Source organism: Rhinoraja longicauda, chromosome 1 (assembly GCF_053455715.1).
Source record: "Rhinoraja longicauda isolate Sanriku21f chromosome 1, sRhiLon1.1, whole genome shotgun sequence".
Taxonomy (NCBI): domain Eukaryota; kingdom Metazoa; phylum Chordata; class Chondrichthyes; order Rajiformes; family Arhynchobatidae; genus Rhinoraja; species Rhinoraja longicauda.
In genome coordinates, this window is record NC_135953.1 from 89,236,692 (window position 1) to 89,258,293 (window position 21,602).

The window sequence follows — 21,602 nt, forward strand, 5'->3', positions numbered from 1 at the left end:
AACCTGCTCCAGAGCGTTCTGGACCTCAGACTGGGGTGGAGGTTCACCTTCCAACAGGACAACGACCCTAAGCACACAGCCAAGACAACGCAGGAGTGGCTTCGCGACAAGTCTGTGAATGTCCTTGAGTGGCCCAGCCAGCGCCCGGACTTGAACCCAATAGACAATAGGTGCAGGAGGAGGCCATTCGGCCGTTTGAGCCAGCACCGCCATTCAATGTGATCACAACCTGATCGAACATCTCTGGGGGGACTTTAAACTAGCTGTGCATCCACGCTCCCCATCCAACCTGACAGAGCTTGAGAGGATCTACAGAGAAGAATGGGAGAAATTGCCCAAATGCAGGTGTGCCAAGCTTGTAGCGTCATACCCAAGAAGACTTGAGGCTGTAATCACTGCCAAAGGTGCCTCAACAAAGTACTGAGTTAAGGGTCTGAATACTTATGTAAATATGATATTTCAGTTATTTCTTTTTAATTAGTTTGGAAAATTTCTAAACACCTGATTTTGATTTTTAATTATGGCGTATTGTGTGTAGATTGGTGATAATTTTTTTTAAAATTCATTTAAAAATAAGGCTGTAATGTAGCAAAATGAGGAAAAGGTGACGGGGTCTGAATACTTTCTGAATGCACTGTACATGTGCGCGTACACACAGGTACACACATGCACACAAGCACACATGCACACACGCACACCTGCATACACACACACACATGCACACATACATACACACACACACACACACACATGCAGACATACACACAAGCACACATGCACACACACGCACACATATGCACACATGCACATATGCACACACATACACACACAATTTCCAAAACTTCTGTACTACCCCAAAGTTTTCTGATAACATACCTCAGATGTGAGATAGGCAGCCCTTGCAGTTCTCACTGGGCAGAAACAAGTGAGTTATTTCTGCTATTTATTCACAAAATGCTGGAGTAACTCAGCAGGTCAGGCAGCATCTCGGGAGAGAAGGAATGGGTGACGTTTCGGGTCGAGACCCTTCTTCAGACTGATGTCGGGGGTGGGACAAAGGAAGGATATAGGTGGAGACAGGAAGATAGAGGGAGATCTGGGAAGGAGGAGGGGAAGGGAGGGACAGAGGAGCTATCTGAAGTTGGAGAAGTCGACGTTCATACCACCGGGCCGCAAACTGCCCAGGCGAAATATGAGGTGCTGCTCCTCCAATTTCCGGCGGGCCTCACTATGGCACTGGAGGAGGCCCATGACAGAGAGGTCAGAATGGGAGGGGGAGTCTTGCTCCCCATCCTCCCACTCGCAACAAGGACAGGATCCCCCTCGTTCTCACCTTCCACCCCACCAGCCAGCGGATCCAACATATCATCCACCAACATTTCCGTCACCTACAACAGGACCCCACCACTGGCCATATCTTCCCATCCCCTCCCCTCTCTGCGTTCCGCAGAGACCGTTCCCTCCGCAACTCCCTGGTCCACTCGTCCCTTCCTACGCAAACCACCCTAACCCCGGGCACTTCCCGCACGAGATGCAACACCTGTCCCTTTACCTCCCCCCTCAACTCCATCAAACGACCCAAACAGTCTTTCCAGGTGAGACAGAGGTTCACCTGCACCTCCTCCAACCTCATCTATTGCATCCGCTGCTCTAGATGTCAACTTATCTATATCGGCGAAACCAAGCACAGGCTCGGCGATCGCTTCGCTGAACACCTGCGCTCGGTCCGCATTAACGCAACTGATCTCCCGGTGGCCCAGCACTTTAACTCCCCCTCCCATTCCCAGTCTGACCTCTCTGTCATGGGCCTCCTCCAGTGCCATAGTGAGGCCCGCCGGAAATTGGAGGAGCAGCACCTCATATTTCGCCTGGGCAGTTTGCGGCCCGGTGGTATGAACGTCGACTTCTCCAACTTCAGATAGCTCCTCTGTCCCTCCCTTCCCCTCCTCCTTCCCAGATCTCCCTCTATCTTCCTGTCTCCACCTATATCCTTCCTTTGTCCCACCCCCGACATCAGTCTGAAGAAGGGTCTCGACCCGAAACGTCACCCATTCCTTCTCTCCCGAGATGCTGCCTGACCTGCTGAGTTACTCCAGCATTTTGTGAATAAATCGATTTGTACCAGCATCTGCAGTTATTTTCTTATACCACAGTTATTTCTGCTAGGCAGCTTGCTAATTTCATACTGTTTATGTCATCGCCCTGGAGACAGTAGGCTTTACTTTAGACTGCAGACTTTAGAGATACAGGACGCTTTGGCTCACCGAGTCCATGCCGACCAGCGATCACCCTGTACACTAGCACCATCCTACACACTAGGGACAATTTACAATCTTACTAAGCCAATTAGCCTACAAACTTGTACATCTTTGAAGTTTAGGAGGGAAACGCAGTACCCAGAGAAAGCCCACGCAGTCACAGAGAGAATGTACAAACTCCATACAGACCCCACCTGTAGTCAGGATCAAACCCAGGTCTCTAGTGCTGTAAAGCAGCAACTCCATCGCTGTGCCACTGTGCTGCTCCTTTTTTAAATTATTTTTTGAGCATCGTTGTTTTTGTTTTTTAACTTTCATGTTCTGGAGTATTGACCACCCCAATTTTTTCCTTCCCCTCACTTATTTTCTTCAGCCTTTCTCCTCTTCTCGTTTCCCCTTCACTTGTGAACCATAATGATGTTAATCAGCTCACCATTCTCACCACCGGGGACATTATGAAACAGGGCATTTCCTCGTCTGATTTTCACAAAGCACACTTCCAGAAAAACAATCATTAGATGGTGATTAGAAGCACAAAGTCAATCATTTTTGTTTGCTTCCAATGAATGCTGTAACCGATGGAAACACTAGAGTCTGCGGATGCTGGAATATGGAGCAAAACACAAAGCACTGGTGGAACAGCGGGTCAGGCAGCATCTGGGGAGGGGATGGACAGGCAACGTTTTGCAACTGAAGAAGGGTCCCGACACGAAATTTCACATGTCCATTCCCTCCCCAGATGTTCCCTAATCCAGTGAGTTCATCTAGCACTTTGTGTTTTGCACATAGTAACTGATAATAGCTAAGATCAGAAACCTCAGCCTTGACCGGGGATGAATGGTGGAACTTTCCAAATCTAATGTGGACTAGGTCACAGACTCAACTGACAAATCCACAGGCATACAGATCGTTAGACATGAGAGTAAATAAACAATTGCGTGCTGACTATGGTTACATGTGTCGTTACTCGTGCTGTGATTGTCTCCTTGAAGCTGCAACCTGTGTCAAAACCTGGGTTCTGGATCGAGAAGTCTTTCGGAATATTATGAGAGGAACAGCTCAGGCCAGATATGAGCAGTACAGAAACTTCCTTAGAAGGTAAATGTCTGTGTACGCAGTGCCTGTGAAAGATTGTGCATGTAGCATGTGAGGGTTTAAAAAGAGAAGAAAATATTACAATAATGTGGTGTGTTTTGTGACCTCAGGATGTCCCAAAGCACTTTATGAGCAATGAAAGTGCTATACTACATCATATTCACACAAAGTGCAGTGTGATGCTGAACAGATAATATGGTTTGGGTTTTTTGTTGAGCAATAAATCTGGTGAAGGAGACTTTAGAGAATACACCTGTTCTGTTCCTCGGTCTGGGGTTCAGAAGCAAAAGGGGAGAGATTTAAACGGAGGAACAGGGGGAACATTTGTTTGGAGAAGGTATGGAAGAAATCAAACATCGTGTCGCTGATAGCTCAGCAAGATGCTTGTGATCAACTATGTCATTTTCTCACATGATCAAGTTGCTCCTATCAGAATGCAGGGGCTGCATCTGAACTTAGAATGATGATTTATGAAATACTTGAAACACCCAGTAATTTCACTCAGTGTAATATTTCCTTTAAATAGGTGCATTTTTTATCATTTCACCTAAATATTTTTTTAACATTTAATTTAATAATTCAACTGGGTGATTTTAATTATGCCATGTTTTCTAGATGCATTTAGGTACTTTCCTCAGTCTCCTTCTCAATGAAAATCTGATGTATCCCTTTTTTTTATCCTTCCCGACGCATTGTATTGTCGCAGTGCCTGTTTTGTGTTCGAAAATGTCAGTAGTTTATCTGTATCTTTCCTGAGAAAGGAAAGTGGTTGTGAATATTAACACACAGATTGTGAGATTTAATAAAAGATCATTAGCATATCAAAATTTATGCAGCATTATTTGCCTGACAAATGTATTGAAAACAGGGATATTTATTAATAATTTAATTTCTATCTATTTTTCTAGTGTTTCTTTGCTTAAGAACTTACCAGAAGATAAACTTGTGAAGATAGTAGACTGTTTGGAGGTGGTAAGTTTTTGTTTTGTAAAGGAAATAACTGGGAATTTAGAATCTTTATTTAATGGTTTTATTGCAAGGCTTTGGAGACTTTGCAATTTGCACATAGTTTGAAAGATTGTTCAGTGGATTGCATTGTTTGATTTTTAAAATATGTGCATTTTCTAAGACGAGACCATGTGAAACATGTCAAAAAAAGATTTCTCGTTGGTTTATTGCACAAATAAATATTTCCTGCTATTTTTATTGTGATAAGTTGAAGGTGATGGATGACGGGATATAATGGGTGTCTGATCATATAAACCCACTCAATTTTGCTTTTAGACCTAACTGACACTTTATTGTAAATGCATTTCCTTTTTGTCAGTTAGAAGTAATTTAGCAGCATTGTGGCAGCTGTTCTACACTGATCTAATTGTGATTTAGGAAGTACTAATGGTGGATGAATTCAGACTGTTCAGTTCCTTGTAATGACATTGGATTTTCCCGTTAAAAGGCAAACACATGCTGATGTAGGCTTTGTGAAGTCTGCATCAATTTATATGAAATTTCATGGTAAATATCTTAACATACTGATAATAATGTTCTGTTAAAAAATCGATTCCAACCCCAGAAAAATATCTTCCTTCCCATTCCAATTTCCTGTCTTCCTGGGCTAAGCACATCAGCATACCAGGACCATAGATTCTTGAGTAGCTTGCATGATTTCGAAAACTTGTGTTACAGTGGCTGAGCGATAAACATAGAAACATAGAAACATAGAAAATAGGTGCAGGAGTTAGAGCCAGCACCATTCAACATGATCATGGCTGATCATGGCTGATCATGGCTGATCATCCAAAATCAGTTCCCCATTCCTGCTTTCTCCCCATATCCCTTGATTCCATTAGCCCTAAGAGCTATATCTAACTCTCTCTTGAATACATCCAGTAAATTGGCCACCACTGCCTTCTGTGGCAGAGAATTCCACAGATTCATAACTCTCTGGGTGAATAAGTTTTTCCTCATCTCATTCCTAAATGACCCACCCCTTATTCTTAAACTGTGACCCCTGGTTCTGGACTCCCCCAACAATAGGAACATTTTTCCTGCATCTAGCCTGTCCAATCCCTTAAGAATTTTATATGGTTCTATAAGGTTCCCACTCATCCTAATATCTCGTGAATATAAGCTCAGTCAATCCATTCTTTCATCATATGTCAGTCCGGGAATTAACCTGGTGAACCTACGGTGCACTCCCTCAATAGCAAGAATGTCCTTCCTCAAATTAGGACACCAAAACTGCACACAAAACTCTAGGTGTTGTCTCACCAGGGCCCTGTACAACTGCAATTGGACCTCCTTACTCCGATACTCAAATCCTCTCACTATGAAGGCCAACATGCCATTTGCTTTCTTCATTTCAATCTGTTTCCAATATCAGTTCAGTTTGAGGATGATGAGGGGATCTTTGTCTTTTTCAACCCTCTGTGGGGGATTCAGGGAAAGCCCTTAATAAACCTGAGTAATAAACCTGAGTAAATACAAACTGCCGTAGGAATTCAATGATCACACACCATCCATGGAAGGAAATTGTTTGACTATTTCCCTCCACAAATGCTGCCTGACCCACTGAGTTTCTCCAGCACTTTGTTTTTACATTCAAGGTTCCAGTATCTACAGTATTTTGTGACACCATAATAACACCCTGATTTTTATCAGTTTTTCAAGAGGTTTGTAGCTTGAAAGGGTTTGAGGGGATTGGTGAGAAATGGCAGGAAAAAAAAGTTCAGATCCAGAACTCTTCTAATATCAGGTCAAAGGTCATGAAGGATATTATAGAGGTCTATGGCTCCTTTTAAAAAAAATAAAGAACAAGTTCACATTGTTATTAGTGCTGGGTTTATAATGTTGGGTAATATATTTCTGGAAAGAGGGATATTGTTAGACTTTCTCCTTCACCTCTGATTTAGAAAAAGATGTACACAGTATGATTGCTGAATACATGAACCGTTAACATTACAGCAAGATAATGGGCCACCTGGGACCTTAGCAAACAATGGAATCAACAATCTTTCCCCCCCAATACAAGAAATTTAATGGCTGGAGTAAGTACGAAGCTGAACATTACTTTCCCATCATCTTCTGGGCCATTCATTGCCAATATCATGGACAATATATGTGCTCCACAAGAAAATTCAGTGCAGGCCATGGGAACCATGGATAATAAAAAATATGAATCTACCTTAATGGGGATCCATTCCAAGATGGAAGGAAATGAATAATTTGGAATAACTAGAAGACATTGAAGAAATTGACAGAGCCTAATTGTAGTAATGAAAAGCAAAGGAAAGTGATGTTAGGAACCTAATTTATTAACATGGTAGATTTAAAGCCAGAGTGAAAGTTGAGATTTTTAAAATGAAGAAGATGTTGATAAAACTAATACAGTATAAGAAAATATGGAAAGATACTACAGCCCCTAAGTTATGTAGGAAAATAACTGCAGATGCTGGTACAAATCGAAGGTATTTATTCACAAAATGCTGGAGTAGCTCAGTGGGTCAGGCAGCATCCCAGGAGAGAAGGAATGGTGACGTTTTGGGTTGAGACCCTTCTTCAGACCCGAAACATCACCCATTCCTTCTCTCCTGAGATGCTGCCTGACCCGCTGAGTTACTCCAGCATTTTGTGATGACAGCCCTTAAGTTATATCTGTCTCCTACTAGGAAATAACAACACCCAGGTTTTCTATATTTTTAAAATCTGGGAGTTACTGCTTCTGAAGTACAATTGAAGTTCAGCAGAGTCCAGCTCTGTGGAGGAATGAGATCACAAGGAGCCCCTCACGGTCGCAAAAGGCTTGTGCGTGCTGTGTGTGCTCACTGATCAGGTTACAGGTTTTGTCTGAGGTTCTTCTGATGCTGTGGAGGTCAATCCAAATGTAAACACTGTAAGATCTGGAGTCTGTAATAAAACCTTTGTGTTTTACAGGAATACTATGATAAAGGGGATTATATCATCCGGCAAGGTGAGGAAGGAAATACCTTTTTCATTTTGGCAAAGGGAAAGGTAATGTATCCTGTGCTACTCAATGTACTTAATTGGAAATTATATCCTATTGTTGTGCTATTAAAATCACTCTCCACAAACTGCCATAAATCAGATTTCACAGTTATCTCATAATCCATTATTCTCTGATTACGGCTCTTCTGGGTGCACTGTAGGTCAGACTCAAAGCAATTCAAAAATAGGTAGGAGATTCAAAAATGTAATGAGTGAAAAAAAATAATTAAAACCAGGACGGGAAAAGGATATACATATTGCACATTCATAACGAACTAGATCTTAATGGCCAGAATTGTAAACCCCAGCTTGCAAATTTACTAGTCCCTGGGTGTTGTGTGCTGTGACTCTAAAACAAATCATTTGTAGGCAGCAACGGATACCTATGTTTGTATGCGAACAATAATAAAATACCTAGGGCCTATTTTAAAATACTTTCTTTTAGCAAATATTTGCACACTGATCTTTAAACACAGGACAAAGAAAGCATCAGAATTTTCAATCTCAGTGAATGTAAAGTGGGCGATATTGGCTCATCTGACCTTTTTCTCCACTGGCTTCAATGCACAACAGATTAGGAAAAAAGGAAGTGCAACAAGACCTGGGTGTCCTTGTACACCAGTCACTGAAAGTAACCAGGCAGCTACAGCAGACAGTGAAGAAAGCTAATAGCACGTTGGCTTTCATAACGAGAGGATTTGAGTATAAGAGTAAAGAGGTCCATCTGCAGTTGTACAGGGCCCTGGTGAGACAACATCTGGAGTATTGTGTGCAGTTTTGGTCTCCGAATTTGAGGAAAGACATTCTTGCTATTGAGGGACAGCAGCATAGGTTCACGAGGTTAATCCCCGGGATGGCGGGACTGTCATATGAGGAAAGATTGGAAAGACTAGGCTTGTATTCACTGGAATTTAGAAGGATGAGAGGGGATCTTATAGAAACATAAAATTATAAAAGGGTACTGGACAAGCTAAAATGTTCCCAATGTTGTGAACCAGGGACCACAGTCTAATAATAAAGGAGAAGCCATTTAAAAGTGAGATGAGAAACAGCTTTTTCACCCAGAGAATGGTGAATTTGTGGAATTCTCCGCCACAGAAGATAGTACAGGCTAATTCACTGGATGAATTTAAAAGAGAGTTAGATAGAGCTCTTGGGGATAGCAGAGTCAAGGGATATGGGGAGAAGGTAGGCACGGGTTACTGATTGTGGATGATCAGCCATGATCATTATGAATGGTGGTGCTGGCTCGAAGGGCCTCCTCCTGCACCTATTTTCTATTTTTTTATGTTCTATCCATTCCATTTCACCATCTGGGGTAAGTAACTGCCTTCTGAGAAAAGTATCAGTTTCGCCTTGGTGTGAAATCGCAGAGGTAATGCTTTGCAATTGTTTTATGGGTCTACTCTGCATTGTATCCGTAATGTTCAACAGTTCAACAGTTCAACAGAGCTTTATTTGTCATTCAGTACCAAGGTACCGAACGAAACTACATAGCAGTCACACACAAAAAAGAACACAAGACACATGACCCCAACACATAACGTCCATCACAGTGACTCCAAACACCCCCTCACTGTGATGGAGGCAACAAAACTTCCACTCTCTTCCCCACGCCCACGGACAGACAGCTCGTCCCCGACCGACCCGCACAGTCCCCGCAAGGGGATGGAAGTCCCCGCGGCCGAGTCGCACCGGGCGCTGAAACGTCCCGCGGCCGAGCCGGGCGGTGGAAGACCCCGCGACCGAGCCGTGCGCAGCTAAGTCCCGCGGCCGAGCCGCACCGGGCGATGTTAAGTCCAGCGGCCGAGCCGCACCGGGCGATGGAAGGCCCCGCGGCCGAGCCGCGCCGGGTGATGTTAGGCCCCGCGGCCCGGGCACTGTTAAGTCCAGCGGCCGAGCCGCACCAGCGATGTTAGGCCCCGCGGCCGAGCCGCACCGGGCACTGTTAAGTCCAGCGGCCGAGCAGCGCCGGGCGATGTTAAGTCCAGCGGCCGAGCCGCGCCGGGCAATGGAAGGCCCTGCACCGGGCATTGTGTCATGCCGCACCGGGCACTGTGTCATGGGTTGTTAATTTGAAACCACTCAACAAACATACTAGGATTTCTAGCCTATAATATATCTATGACAAGGTGTAACAAAATATTATTTGCCAACATCACTGTGTGTTTTTATTGGCATATGGGCATTGCAACTAAATGTAAGCTTGTAACAGCTTTTTCTCCAATGATAGTATTGGTCGGGGTAATACGGAGATTATTTTAAGCAAGCTTATTTGCAACATTACAGAATCATCAAGAATTCTAGATTCACCTTGTCATAAATATATTATAGATTAAAAATCCTACAGTATGTTTGTTGAGTGGTTTCCAATTAACAACCCATTATGAGATGAATGAGATGATTAACAACCCATTATGAGTGGAATTCTCTGCTTCAGAAGGCAGTGGAGGCCAATTCTCTGAATGCATTCAAAAGAGAGCTGGATAGAGCTCTTAAGGATAGCGGAGTCAGGGGGTATGGGGAGAAGGCAGGAACGGGGTACTGATTGAGAATGATCAGCCATGATCACATTGAATGGCGGTGCTGGCTCGAAGGGCCGAATGGCCTCCTCCTGCACTTATTGTCTATTGTCTATATGAGAATCTCCATGCTACAAAAATTTAGTGGACTAATTTTCTATTTCAAGCACTTGGAACATAGAACATAGAAAAGCACGCATAGGAACAAATCCCTTGGTCCACATGTCTGTGCCAAACATGATGCCAAGGCAAACATTTACCTGCACATGATCCACATTTTCTGCAAATCGAAATCCCCATCTAAAAGCTCTTAAACACCATTATCGTACCTGCCTCCACCAATACCCCTCTCAACACATTCTATGTAAAAAAAGTTGCCCTACAATTCTTTGCCCCTCTCACTTGAAATTTCAAATACTTCAAAAGAGGAGAATTTGCATAGAGTGGATAATTTCCAGTTTCCAAAGCTTAGGCATTGAGGTCCCTGACATTAAACCACTCTTGTGGTAATAATTACCCTCCTGGGCCTTAAATTAATTCCAATGTGTGGATCACTTATTTTGAGGCTACACTGGTGACTGTTACCACACAGGCATTATGTAGGGCCACCTGAGAACTGCTAATCACTTCATTCTGTAAATGCTAATGGTGGACTTCGTGGGACAGTACTTAAAGGAGGTACATGCCTGCAGCTGCTGTTTTTAATACAAACTTTCATTCCTTGTTTTCTTAAATATCTTGCAGTGTATCTAGATTGAAGACCTTCTTGAAATTTGTGTATCCTAACAGAGAGATCAAAATTATTCTTCCATCACATCATGACTTCACATTTATCTTTAAAGTGGCCACTTTTACCTCACAGAATGGACAGAAATTAAATACCCGTTGATCATGGGTGTTCTGTCACAGTGAGTGGCATGTGACAGCACAGTGGCGCAGCGGTAGAGTAATTACATTATAGCACCAGAGACTCGGGTTTGATCCTGACTACGGGTGCTGCCTGTATGGAGTTTGTATGTTCTCCCTGTGGGGAAAACCATGGGTTTTTTCCGGGTGCTCCAGTTTCCTCTCACATTCCAAATATGTATAGGTTTGTAGGTTAAATTGATGTCGGTGAAATTGTAAATTATCCCTAGAGTTTAGGATAGGATAGTGCTAGTGTACAGGGGATCGCTGATTGGCGTGGATTTGGTGGACCAAAGGGCCTATTTCTGTGCTATATCTCTAAAGTCTAAAGCCTAATATCTTCAGTGAAGTTTTCTGTCCACTGACCTGCCCCTGTTTAAATGGGCAGGTTAGAGATGTTGTCTCACTTTGTTTTATTTTTATCCCCTCACCTACATGCCACTGTTTATAATTACAAGTCATTGAAATGTTAATTTGAATTTTGTAAACACTGTTTTATGAATTTACTAAACTTTATCACCATTCATTTTTGTGTTAGGTTAAAGTTACTCAGAGCACTGAGCTCCATCTGGAACCAAAAATGATCAAAATCCTGCAGAGAGGAGATTACTTTGGGGAAAAGGCTCTGGTCAGGTTGGTTTAATGTAAACAAGGCAGACATGCTTGTCTTTATTCTCCAGCACTAAATTTGGACAAGAATTTAATGGTCATACTCACTTTCACAGACTTAGTTGTATTGATTTCAAGGGAACCTAATGCATTGCAGACTATCCTCATGCAAAGGCAAGCCTCTTCTAAAGACCTTAACTCCGAGCTTGTGCCCTGAGGAGATTCAGCCTTGTATCTTTGCAGCAAGGTGAAAATTAATCCCATTAGTTTCAACAAAAGCAGATTTTGAAATAAATGCTTCAGTAATAGACAATAAAGTTTGGGTGATAACTTAATGTGAATTACTTGCTTTGGACAGAAAATATAAACCTTGTATGGCTAGGTAGCTCAAGAGTAGTACTCAGATGGCAATACTTTTGAGATTGTTGAAACCAATTGCTGGCCACTGCTATCTTCACTCTTTGGGAATGATTTCAATCCTATTTGCCAGTTGATCCTCGACATGGGCAGGTGACATACTGATGTCCAGAAGTTGCATATTGACATGCCCAGGTATTGCTGGTAGTTGACTATGGGCCCTCCTCGGTTATGTCTGCCCGACTTACAAATACTGTATATTCGAACAAGCTCCCATAAATGTTATTGAATTCCAAGGAGAACCATTCTTGAAAAAAACCTGTTTATATGGAATTATCAGATACTTATTTTCTCTCAAGAACACCGTAGGAGGCCACTTAAGAGTGTTGCTTAAAAAATGAACTAGCAATCGCTTTTATTGATACCAGTGGAACAATACTGGATTAAATAATGTAATATCAACTGATATTGCAAGATCATTGACACGATCTATTGAACGTGGGACCTCCTGATTCTGCATCATTATAACTAGGCACAGAACGTCTATAAATAAATATTAACTGGCAACCATTAACACCATTCATTACAATACAGTGGAGGTATAGTTACTGCATTCGGTGATTATCTGTATTTTCCAACTTGGACAAAATCAACTCTTGGACATCGGTAAATCGACGTTGGTGTTGACCCTACATAATCAAAGCCTTACCAATTATCAAACACAAGGTAGCCCCATGTACCAATTCTGAAGAAGGGCCTCGACCCGAAACGTCACCCATTCCTTCTCTCCCGAGATGCTGCCTGACCTGCTGGGTTACTCCAGCATTTTGTGTCTACCTTCAGTTCTATTACACGTGTAGTTTTAGTGAGTTGCTCAGGACTGCAATTTTTTATTCATCCTTCCTTGGAATGGGATTTCATTAAGACACACAAGCTAAAATAGGCTTGGCCTTATTTCTGGAGAAGCGTTTGAGTTTCCAGTTCTCCCAGAGTCGCCTCTGAGAAGTTAACGGGATTTTCACCAGAGCAGTTTAAAGCTACAATTAGGCCAGAGGGTAAATCCCACAATCAGGCCGGAGATTATCATTAACAGTAATCAGGCCAGAGATTGATCAGAAGCGTAGGTCACATTGCACAGTACCACAAGGTGATAGACTTATTAAGAGCAATAAAATTCTCAGAGGAAACAGTGGATGATAGATAAAATTTAGCAGCAATATCCGGGTGACATCACTTTAAATCTCAGACAATTCTCTGCAGGGGTTTTCAGCATGATGTGCTCAATTCTTCTGAGCACAGTATGGAAGGTGTGGATCACAATCTATTGGTCCAATGTTGGTCACAAAATAATTGAAGCAAGACATGCACGGTGATGTTGATATCACAGGTGAGATAGGTGACGGCCAAATGAAATTTGCATCAGGGTGAACCACAGTGGGATGTACCCAGTCCAATGTCCCGATGAGGGTGACATTCACCAGAGGTGTGTAGGAAGGAACTACAGATGCTGGTTTACACCAAAGATAAACACAAAATGTTGGAGTAACTCAACAGAACAGGCAGCCTGTCCCGAAGTCTGTCTGAAGAAGAGTCTTGACCCAAAACGTCACCCATTCCTTCTCTCCAGAGATGCTGCTTGTCCTGCTGAGTTACTCCAGCATTTTGTGTCTATGCAAATACTTTTAAAAAAACAGCAAATTTTGCTTTTAATGTACATTTTATGCTGAAACAGAAACAATTGGGCCAAATTTCTGGGCATTTTAGATCAAATCAACAAAGTTAGGATAGACATCTCTAGTTCTCCAGATTCCCTCTCCTCTGACCCTCAGTCTGAAGAAGGATCTCGACCCGAAACGTCACCTTTTCTCTGGAGATGCTGCCTGATCTGCTGAGTTACTCCAGCATTTTATGTCAATCTTCAGTAGTTCTTTCCTAATATAATAGCACTGCAGAGAATTTATCAGCTTGTTTTCTGTGGTGTAAAACTTCAGATGTTGCACTTCCCTCCGGGGTCAGAGAATGTAGATCAGAAAAACCAATGGCAGCACAGTCACCCAACCTCCACCTGCAATTCAAATGCAATCCTCTGCAGGGAATGTGGCTGTTAAATGTTCCCACATCAAATCACCCATCCCTTTGTACTTCAGACGGAGAACTAGGCGGAGTTGTTAATTAATCTTGGAGAATAAAAAAACTGATTAACAAACCAATAAACAGGCTCAGATGGGAAAGTCTGTGGGGGTGAGAGAATGCTTGACTTGATAGGTTATTCTGTTTGAAGGCAGAGTTGAATTTTCAGGATGACAGATCTCAGTCTATTTCAAAGCAATGTTTGATATGTTTCTGAAATACTTTTGATCTTTTATCTTTCACAGTGATGATGTCAGGTCAGCTAACATAATTGCTGACGAAAATGGCGTGGAATGTCTTGTCATGGACAGAGAGTGAGTTTTGTACAGGTGGCAAACCCTGAACTTTCCAGTTGAAGGACTGAAACTCTTGTAAACTGCTCATTTGCTCATTAAATGAAGATGGCAGAGTTTTGCCAGGCGAACTGTAGTTCTGGAAGGAGGCCCATCTTTACTAGCTTCTCAAAAGCAGCTAAGCATGGGAAATAACCCCCCACCCTTGCAAATGCTAAACAAAGCTTGAGAATGCATTTAAAAGAAACCCTGTAGCGAGATTACATGTTGCAGATAGCAGAGCGTGCAGCATAAACCATCCACCTAAAGACAATTATTAAAAGCACAGCCAATTAACTCTGCAAAATGAGCTGTATATTTCAACTAATCCACCTCCACACAACCCTCAACCCTATCAAAGAAAGATACACGAATTTGAGGCAGGAAGGATATCCTCAGATGTCTCATTGAAAGGGGGCTTAGCATAGGCTTGTTGTAGGTTGGATAGATTACAACAGTGCGATGCATGAGGCACAATCCTATCATAGGAAAAAGCCTCATTGCAGATTTGGAGGAGCAGACGAATCCATCGCATGTGAAATTATTTGCTTTGCTTTGGTTCGTAGTTTCCATTTTCAGTGTATTATTCAATAACAAATTTCCATGACACAAAATTGCTTGTACCCGGATCATTACATATCTGAAATTTGAGTTTGTGAATCATAAATCTTGAATAAGTGAATTTAACATCTTTCATGACACAAAATTGCTTGTACCCGGATCATTACATATCTGAAATTTGAGTTTGTGAATCATAAATCTTGAATAAGTGAATTTAACATCTTTCCTCAAAAGCAAAAAAATGTTGTCGATATTGTTATTATTGTCACTTTGCAGTCATCGAGTTGTGGAATCACCTATATCAGGTAGTGTGAGGGTGAGTAACATTGAAACCACTGAAGCTCGAGTAGGTGGCTCATTGCACAATTGTCTGCATTTCTCAATCTAGCTTCGTTTGCAGTACAGTGGAGAACCTATTACAATTTCTCCCCCTTACCACAATTCGTCCGAGGAAGTGTCCTGGCTTGAAACGTCACCCTTCCATGTCTTCCCAAACAATATACAATTAATAAAATGCACAAACAAACAGAGAGTCTTAGTAATATAATAGGTAATATGTTAATTATGTTCTTATCCTGTTGTATTTGATAGAACATTCAATCAAACAGTTGGGACATTTGATGAACTCCAAAACTACCTGCAGGGCTATGTGGCAGAGTTAACGAAAGATGATGAGAAGAGACAAGCCAAGTAAGTCGTTCTTATCATGAGTTATATTGAGAAAAAAAAAGTAAAAATACCTACAATTAGCACTGTTACGGATAGGGACTAACATATTTAGACATATTCACTTGTATAAACCACCCTCTGGGACAGATAAAAATGAACTATATTGATATAGACCTGTGGGAAGAATTGCTGGAAATATACTGCTCAATTAATTTATGTCTGTCAGCTCAGAGAAGGTTTGTTTTTGTATCACATTCTCAGTGATGGTTTCAAGTCAAAGCCCTTAAAGCAATTGAAAAATCTTAGTAGTGAAATATTTACGCTGTGTCTCTCTCTTTTCAGTCAGAGAGTTGTGAATCTGTGGAATTCTCTGCCTCAGAAGGCAGTGAAGGAAAATTATCTGAATGCATTCAAGAGAGAGCTAGATAGAGCTCTTAAGGATAGTGGAGTATGGGGAGGAGGCAGGAACGGGGTACTGATTGAGAATGATCAGCCATGATCACATTGAATGGTGGTGCTGGCTCGAAGGGCCGAATGGCCTACTCCTGCACCTATTGTCTATTGTCCACAGATGCTGCCTGGCCTGCTGTGTATTTCAACATTTGCTGATTTTTTTTTCAGATTTCCATTATTTGCATCATTCAGCTACTGAATACTTATTAAGAAAGAAGTGGTGCCAAACCTGCAGCTTATTGCGTAACCCTTATCAAGGGGTGTGCCTTGTTGAGTGATAGCATAGGCCCGCATTATTGTTATTGCCGCACCTCTTAAGGGGAAAGCATTTACTGTTTTCAATCTGTTGCCAGAAATCACTTTAAAGTTTTGTGGTGAAAATCTTAGCAGAAGAGGGCAGGAAGCAGGTACCCGTTTTCAGTGTGATTTTGGTTACTTCGTCACATACGATAGAGAGGACGTTTGAGTTTAATATGTGCAGGGACCAAAGAGGCTTCTCTGTTTTTTTCTGAAACAAGAGTGAGATAAATTATTCACCAGATCAATCACGTGTAGTGAAGCATGTCAGATGTGGGTAGGTGCCAAAGAATGTTTTCATGATGTTCAACATGTGATTAAACCTAGCGAGGTAATTAATAGTTTTCCCCCGGTGTGCCAGACGTCATTATGGGAGAAACAGTCAAACAGCCAGGTTTACCATCTGGAGATACGAGTTCAAATCTCACCATGACATGGCTATGTACAATCTATCAATTAAATAATCCGGATAAGTCTGGAGAAGCGACCAGATTGCTGTTAAAGTCCATTTATAATATACAATACAATACAATATATCTTTATTGTCATTGTACAGGGGTACAATGAGATTGGGAATGCAATAAATCAATTAGTATACGGCTCAGCAAGACCGGTTCATTGCAGCTATGGCCCTGGGGATGAAGCTGTTCCTGAGTCTGGAGGTGCGGGCGTAGAAGACCTTGTATCGTCTGCCCGATGGCAGAGGTTCGAACAGACTGTTGCAGGGGTGTGAAGAGTCTTTGTGGATGCTGGTGGCTTTTCTGAGGCATCGTGTGTTGTAGATGCCCTCCAAGGCTGGTAGCTGTGTTCCGATAGTCTTCTGAGCTCTATGGACTACCCGCTGAAGAGCTTTCCTCTCTGCCTCCGTGCAGCTGAGGTACCACACAGGGATGCCATGTGTTAGGATGCTCTCTATGGTGCAGAGGTAGAAGGTCGTCAGCAGCTGTTGGGGTAGACCAGACTTTTTCAGTGTTCTTAGGTAGAACAGTCGTTGCTGTGCCTTCTTGACCAGCGCAGCTGTGTTAGTGGACCATGTTAGGTCCTCCGAAATGTGAGTGCCCAGAAACTTGAAGCTGGACACTCTCTCCACACTGACCCCATTGATAAGGATCGGGGCGTATTCCCCGTTTTGTGATCAACGGAAGTTGATGATCAGCTCCTTGGTCTTGGTGGTATTTAGGGACAGGTTGTTATCAGAGCACCAGTCCGCCAGGTTCTGCAGCTCCGCTCTGTATTTTGTTTCATCACTGTTGGTGATCAGCCCGATCACCGTTGTGTCGTCTGCAAACTTTACAAGAGTGGTGTTGGTGTCGAATGCAGGAACACAGTCGTGTGTGAATAGGGAGTAGAGCATGGGGCTCAGAACACAGCCCTGTGGTGTGCCGGTACTCAGGGTGATAGTGGAGGACAGGTGCGGGCCCATTCTCACTGCCTGCGGTCGCTCCAGCAGGAAGTCCATAATCCAGTCACATAATGACGAGCTGAGGCCTAGCTGGTGGAGTTTGGTGATGAGCTTGGTGGGGATGACCGTGTTGAAGGCAGAGCTATAGTCAATGAATAGCATCCTCACGTACGTGCCCTGTCTCTCCAGGTGAGTCAGGACAGTGTGAAGAGCCAGAGAGATGGTGTCCTCTGTGGATCTGTTTGCCCTGTATGCAAATTGATGTGGGTCCAGTGAGTCAGGGATGCTGGATTTGATGTATGAGAGGACCAGCCTTTCAAAGCACTTCATGATTATAGGAGTTAGGGCAACCGGACAGTAGTCGTTCAGGTTGGTGATCTTTGCTTTTTTCGGCACCGGCACTTTGGTAACCGACTTCAGGCACTTGGGGACCGAAGCCAGAGATATCGACAGGTTAAAGAGCCTGGTGAATACCTCAGCCAACTGTTCAGCACAGTCCCTAAGTACCCTTCCTTGAACTCCATCTGGGCCTGCAGCCTTGCGTGGGTTGACCATTTGCAGAGCGCATTGTTCTTCCTGTGTGCTCAATTGCAAGACTTGTCCTTCCACCTTGGCTGGGGTTCTTCCACTCAAGGTGGTGTTGCCAGTTTCGAAGCGGGCAAAGAAGGTGTTTAGCTCGTTGGTTAGTGTGATATCGCTGTGGGGGCAGGCAGGGCTGCTCTTGTAGTCAGTGATGTCCCTGACACCCTGCCACATGCTTCTGGTGTCCGTGGTATTGAAGTGGTCTTCCACCCATTGCCTGTGGGTGTCTTTGGCCCTTTTTATACCTTTGGTCATGTTTGACCTGGCAACACTGTATGCTGAAGTGTCACCAGATTTAAAGGCATTGTTGCGTGCCCTCAGCAGGTTCTGTACCTCCTTATTCATCCATGGTTTCCGGTTTGGGAACATCTTTGTTTCCTTGTCCACTGTGACATTCTCCACACAGCAGTTGATGTAGGAGAGCACAGTGGATGTGTACTCCTTCAAGTCTACCTCAGAACCGCAGGTCGTCTGTTGTGCAAACAGGTCCCAGTCTGTGCGATCAAAGCAGTCCTGGAGTTGTAGGGTGGCGTCCTCGGGCCATATTTTGACCATCTTAATTGTAGGTTTGGTCTTGCGGTTGAGGGGTTTGTATGTGGGCAGTAGAATCAGTGAGAAGTGATCGGATTGTCCCAGAGGTGGGGGTGATATTTTAGGGCAGGTTTCAGCTTCCATTGTAGCACAGGCAGAAGCAATGTAGAGAGTTTGCTGCTGTGCAGTATCAAACTAGGGCTGCCGTGGTTTACATGCCCATCTTTAAAGGAGCTTTCTGTGCTTTATGACACCGGCAATTTATTAAAATTACCGAGACATCTCTCAGGCCAAGTAGTGTTCAGGTACTTTGTCTAAGCAAATTTTTATTGCATCAAAACTGCTGTCAATATGAAAATTGATGTTGCAACCTTATTGATTTTCTGGGAGTAAGTGTGGTAATATTTGCCTTTTTTTTCTTAGTCCTGGGGCATTAAAATCTCATGTGCCTCCACTCTCTTCCAGAATGCGGCTAGCTAATCCAATATAGATAAAAGAGCAAACCCAACCTTTGACAGTAATATGTACACACTATTACAGGTGGAGGTACAGTACCTAGCATAATCATATGTTAAACATAACAAAGTGCATCCCTCTTAGAGGTAATATTTTACAGGTTAGTTTAATATTTAATGGTGCAAGGAGCAAAGGATTATCAAAAATGATAGTTACATTTGAACTTTCACTGTTGGTATTCTAGACCCTGAGCCATGTGAAGTACTGGCATAAGTTCTATTAAAATGAGAATAAACCACGTGTGTTTTGTTTCAATAGGAGGTCTGTTCTCTGTTACAATTTCACTGTTTGCTTGTGGAATGTTGTTTTGGTTTGTATCTTATGCTCTGAAGCATTTAATTTGTAATATGTACTTTAGTACATCCTTTGCCTTTACTCTTTGCAAAATCTGTAATTTGTATACAGTATTGGATGCAAATTTCAATCAGTGAAGGAAATATGTTGCTTCGTTGCCATTATTTAAAAAATGTCTCTGTATCCATCTTTAATTTTTCAAGGATAGCCTAATGAGTTTAATTGGGGACACTCTGCTGTTAGTACAACCATGCATTGCTTATGTTATAGTTTGGCACTGCTAAGGAAATAGAAAATCCTAATTGGGTTTTGTGCAGTTTACAAGACACCTTAACATCCCAAATATGCAATATCAGAGAGTGCAGTAAATGGAGAAGTCAACACAAAGGTGCAGTGTTTAGGAACGGATCATTACAGTGTAGGAGACTATTTATATACAAAGGGGACTTCGGAGTGGTGCTAAACAGTTATCAGATATGCTGTCATAGAAAGAGTGAAAATTGGGCGTTGATTCTTACACTTCATCCAGTGCTCATTTGACATAATGGTAGAAACACTCATCAGGTCAGAACGTATGTGGAAAGAGCTTACTGTTATATGGTTACCCCATCTGATGGGAACGCCAGAGGAAGCTGCCACTGTTAATGTATGATGACGTGGAATACAATTAATTAGAATGGAAGGTGAGAAAGGTGGGTGGCACAGTGGCATCGCTGCTGGAGCTGCTACCTCACAGCTCCAGTGACTCGGGTTCAATCCTGATCTCTGGTGCTGACTCTATGGTGTTTGTGTGTTCTCCCCAAGGGAGTATACCGAGTTCCGGGTTCTCTGGTTTCTTCCCACAACCTAAAGGCATGTGGATTGGTAGGATAATTGGTTACTGTAAATTACCTCAAGTGTATAAGTGAGTGGCAGAATCTAGGAGGAGCTAATAATAATATAGATGTTTTTGTAGAAATGGTGTGAATGGGTGCTTAATGGTTGGCAAAGACTCAGTGGGCTGAAGGACTTGTATGATTCTGAGGCTGCATTGTGGAGAGGCCAACTCACCCTATCTGCAGCTCATACTTACGTCAGTAACAGGCTCTGTGCCTAGTTTCCACTGAATCTATCAGGTCAGTTAAATCACTTTCATTGACCAAGGTTTTTACTTTAATGATGCTAATTGATCCAGAATGAATTATTTTCCCGACGCCTGGGTTTTGCAAAGCAGGGTGCTCCTATTACATGCTGCTGCAATAGTGGATGAAGTGTGCCTAGCTTGTCCACATTCAGAGTCAAGAGTCAAAAGTGCTTTAATTGCCAGAAGCAAGGGGAATGGAACAATGAAATTCTTACTTGGTGCTAGTTTACAGGTTCATTAACACAACAGCTCAATAAATAATGTACAATAAATATAATATAATCAATGATCAATTATACACTATGACCAGATCAAATAGTGCAAGTTGAAGTATGTAGTGCAACCTAGAAATGGTCCATAGAAGTTTATTGCTGAGGTAGAGTTGTGGTTAGGGTTGTGCACTGTGGTTCAAGAGCCTGATTGTTGATGGGAAGATCCAGTTCTTGAACCTGCAGGTAACAGTTCTGAGGCTCTTGTACCTTCTGCCCCATGGTAGCAGCAAGGTGAGAGCATGGCCAAGGTGGTGTGCGCTTTTGTTGACATTAGTGGATGTCTGGAAGTAGTGCCTCCTGTAGATTCCATCGATGATGGAGACGTGAATACTCGTGATGGATCAGGCAGTAGTCACCACTTTCTGCAACCTCCTTCATTCCTGGATATTTGTGTTAAGGAACTAGGCCATGTTTCAACCAGTCAGCATGCTGTCTAGCTTACACTTGCAGAGATTCATTCGAGTATTCTGCAACATCTGGAGAAGTAATCTTCTGAGATGATCGGAGCCATTTGGCTTGACTTCAGTGGTAGTTGGCTCTCATGGAAAATAATTAATTCACCTGGTTGGGCAATTAATGGGACGGAAAGTTCAACAAGGGATAAGAGAGTAAGGTTAGGTGAAATAGGAACCGGTGTGAGAGGGGAAATGAATACCGAATTAAAAGTGTTATATATGAATGCGCAAAG

At 42.7% G+C, this 21,602-nt stretch overlaps 1 protein-coding gene across 1 annotated transcript in view; it reads left to right on the forward strand.

The window, feature by feature from the left end:
* Positions 1 to 21,602, forward strand: part of prkg2 (protein kinase cGMP-dependent 2) — a 66,402-nt gene that overhangs the window by 15,540 nt on the left and 29,260 nt on the right. The window contains exons 4-9 of the mRNA XM_078396866.1: positions 3,251 to 3,356; positions 4,262 to 4,325; positions 7,287 to 7,364; positions 11,325 to 11,419; positions 14,128 to 14,196; positions 15,367 to 15,465. Of these exons, the coding sequence (XP_078252992.1) occupies positions 3,251 to 3,356; positions 4,262 to 4,325; positions 7,287 to 7,364; positions 11,325 to 11,419; positions 14,128 to 14,196; positions 15,367 to 15,465 (511 nt within the window). The remainder of the gene's footprint in view (positions 1 to 3,250; positions 3,357 to 4,261; positions 4,326 to 7,286; positions 7,365 to 11,324; positions 11,420 to 14,127; positions 14,197 to 15,366; positions 15,466 to 21,602) is intronic.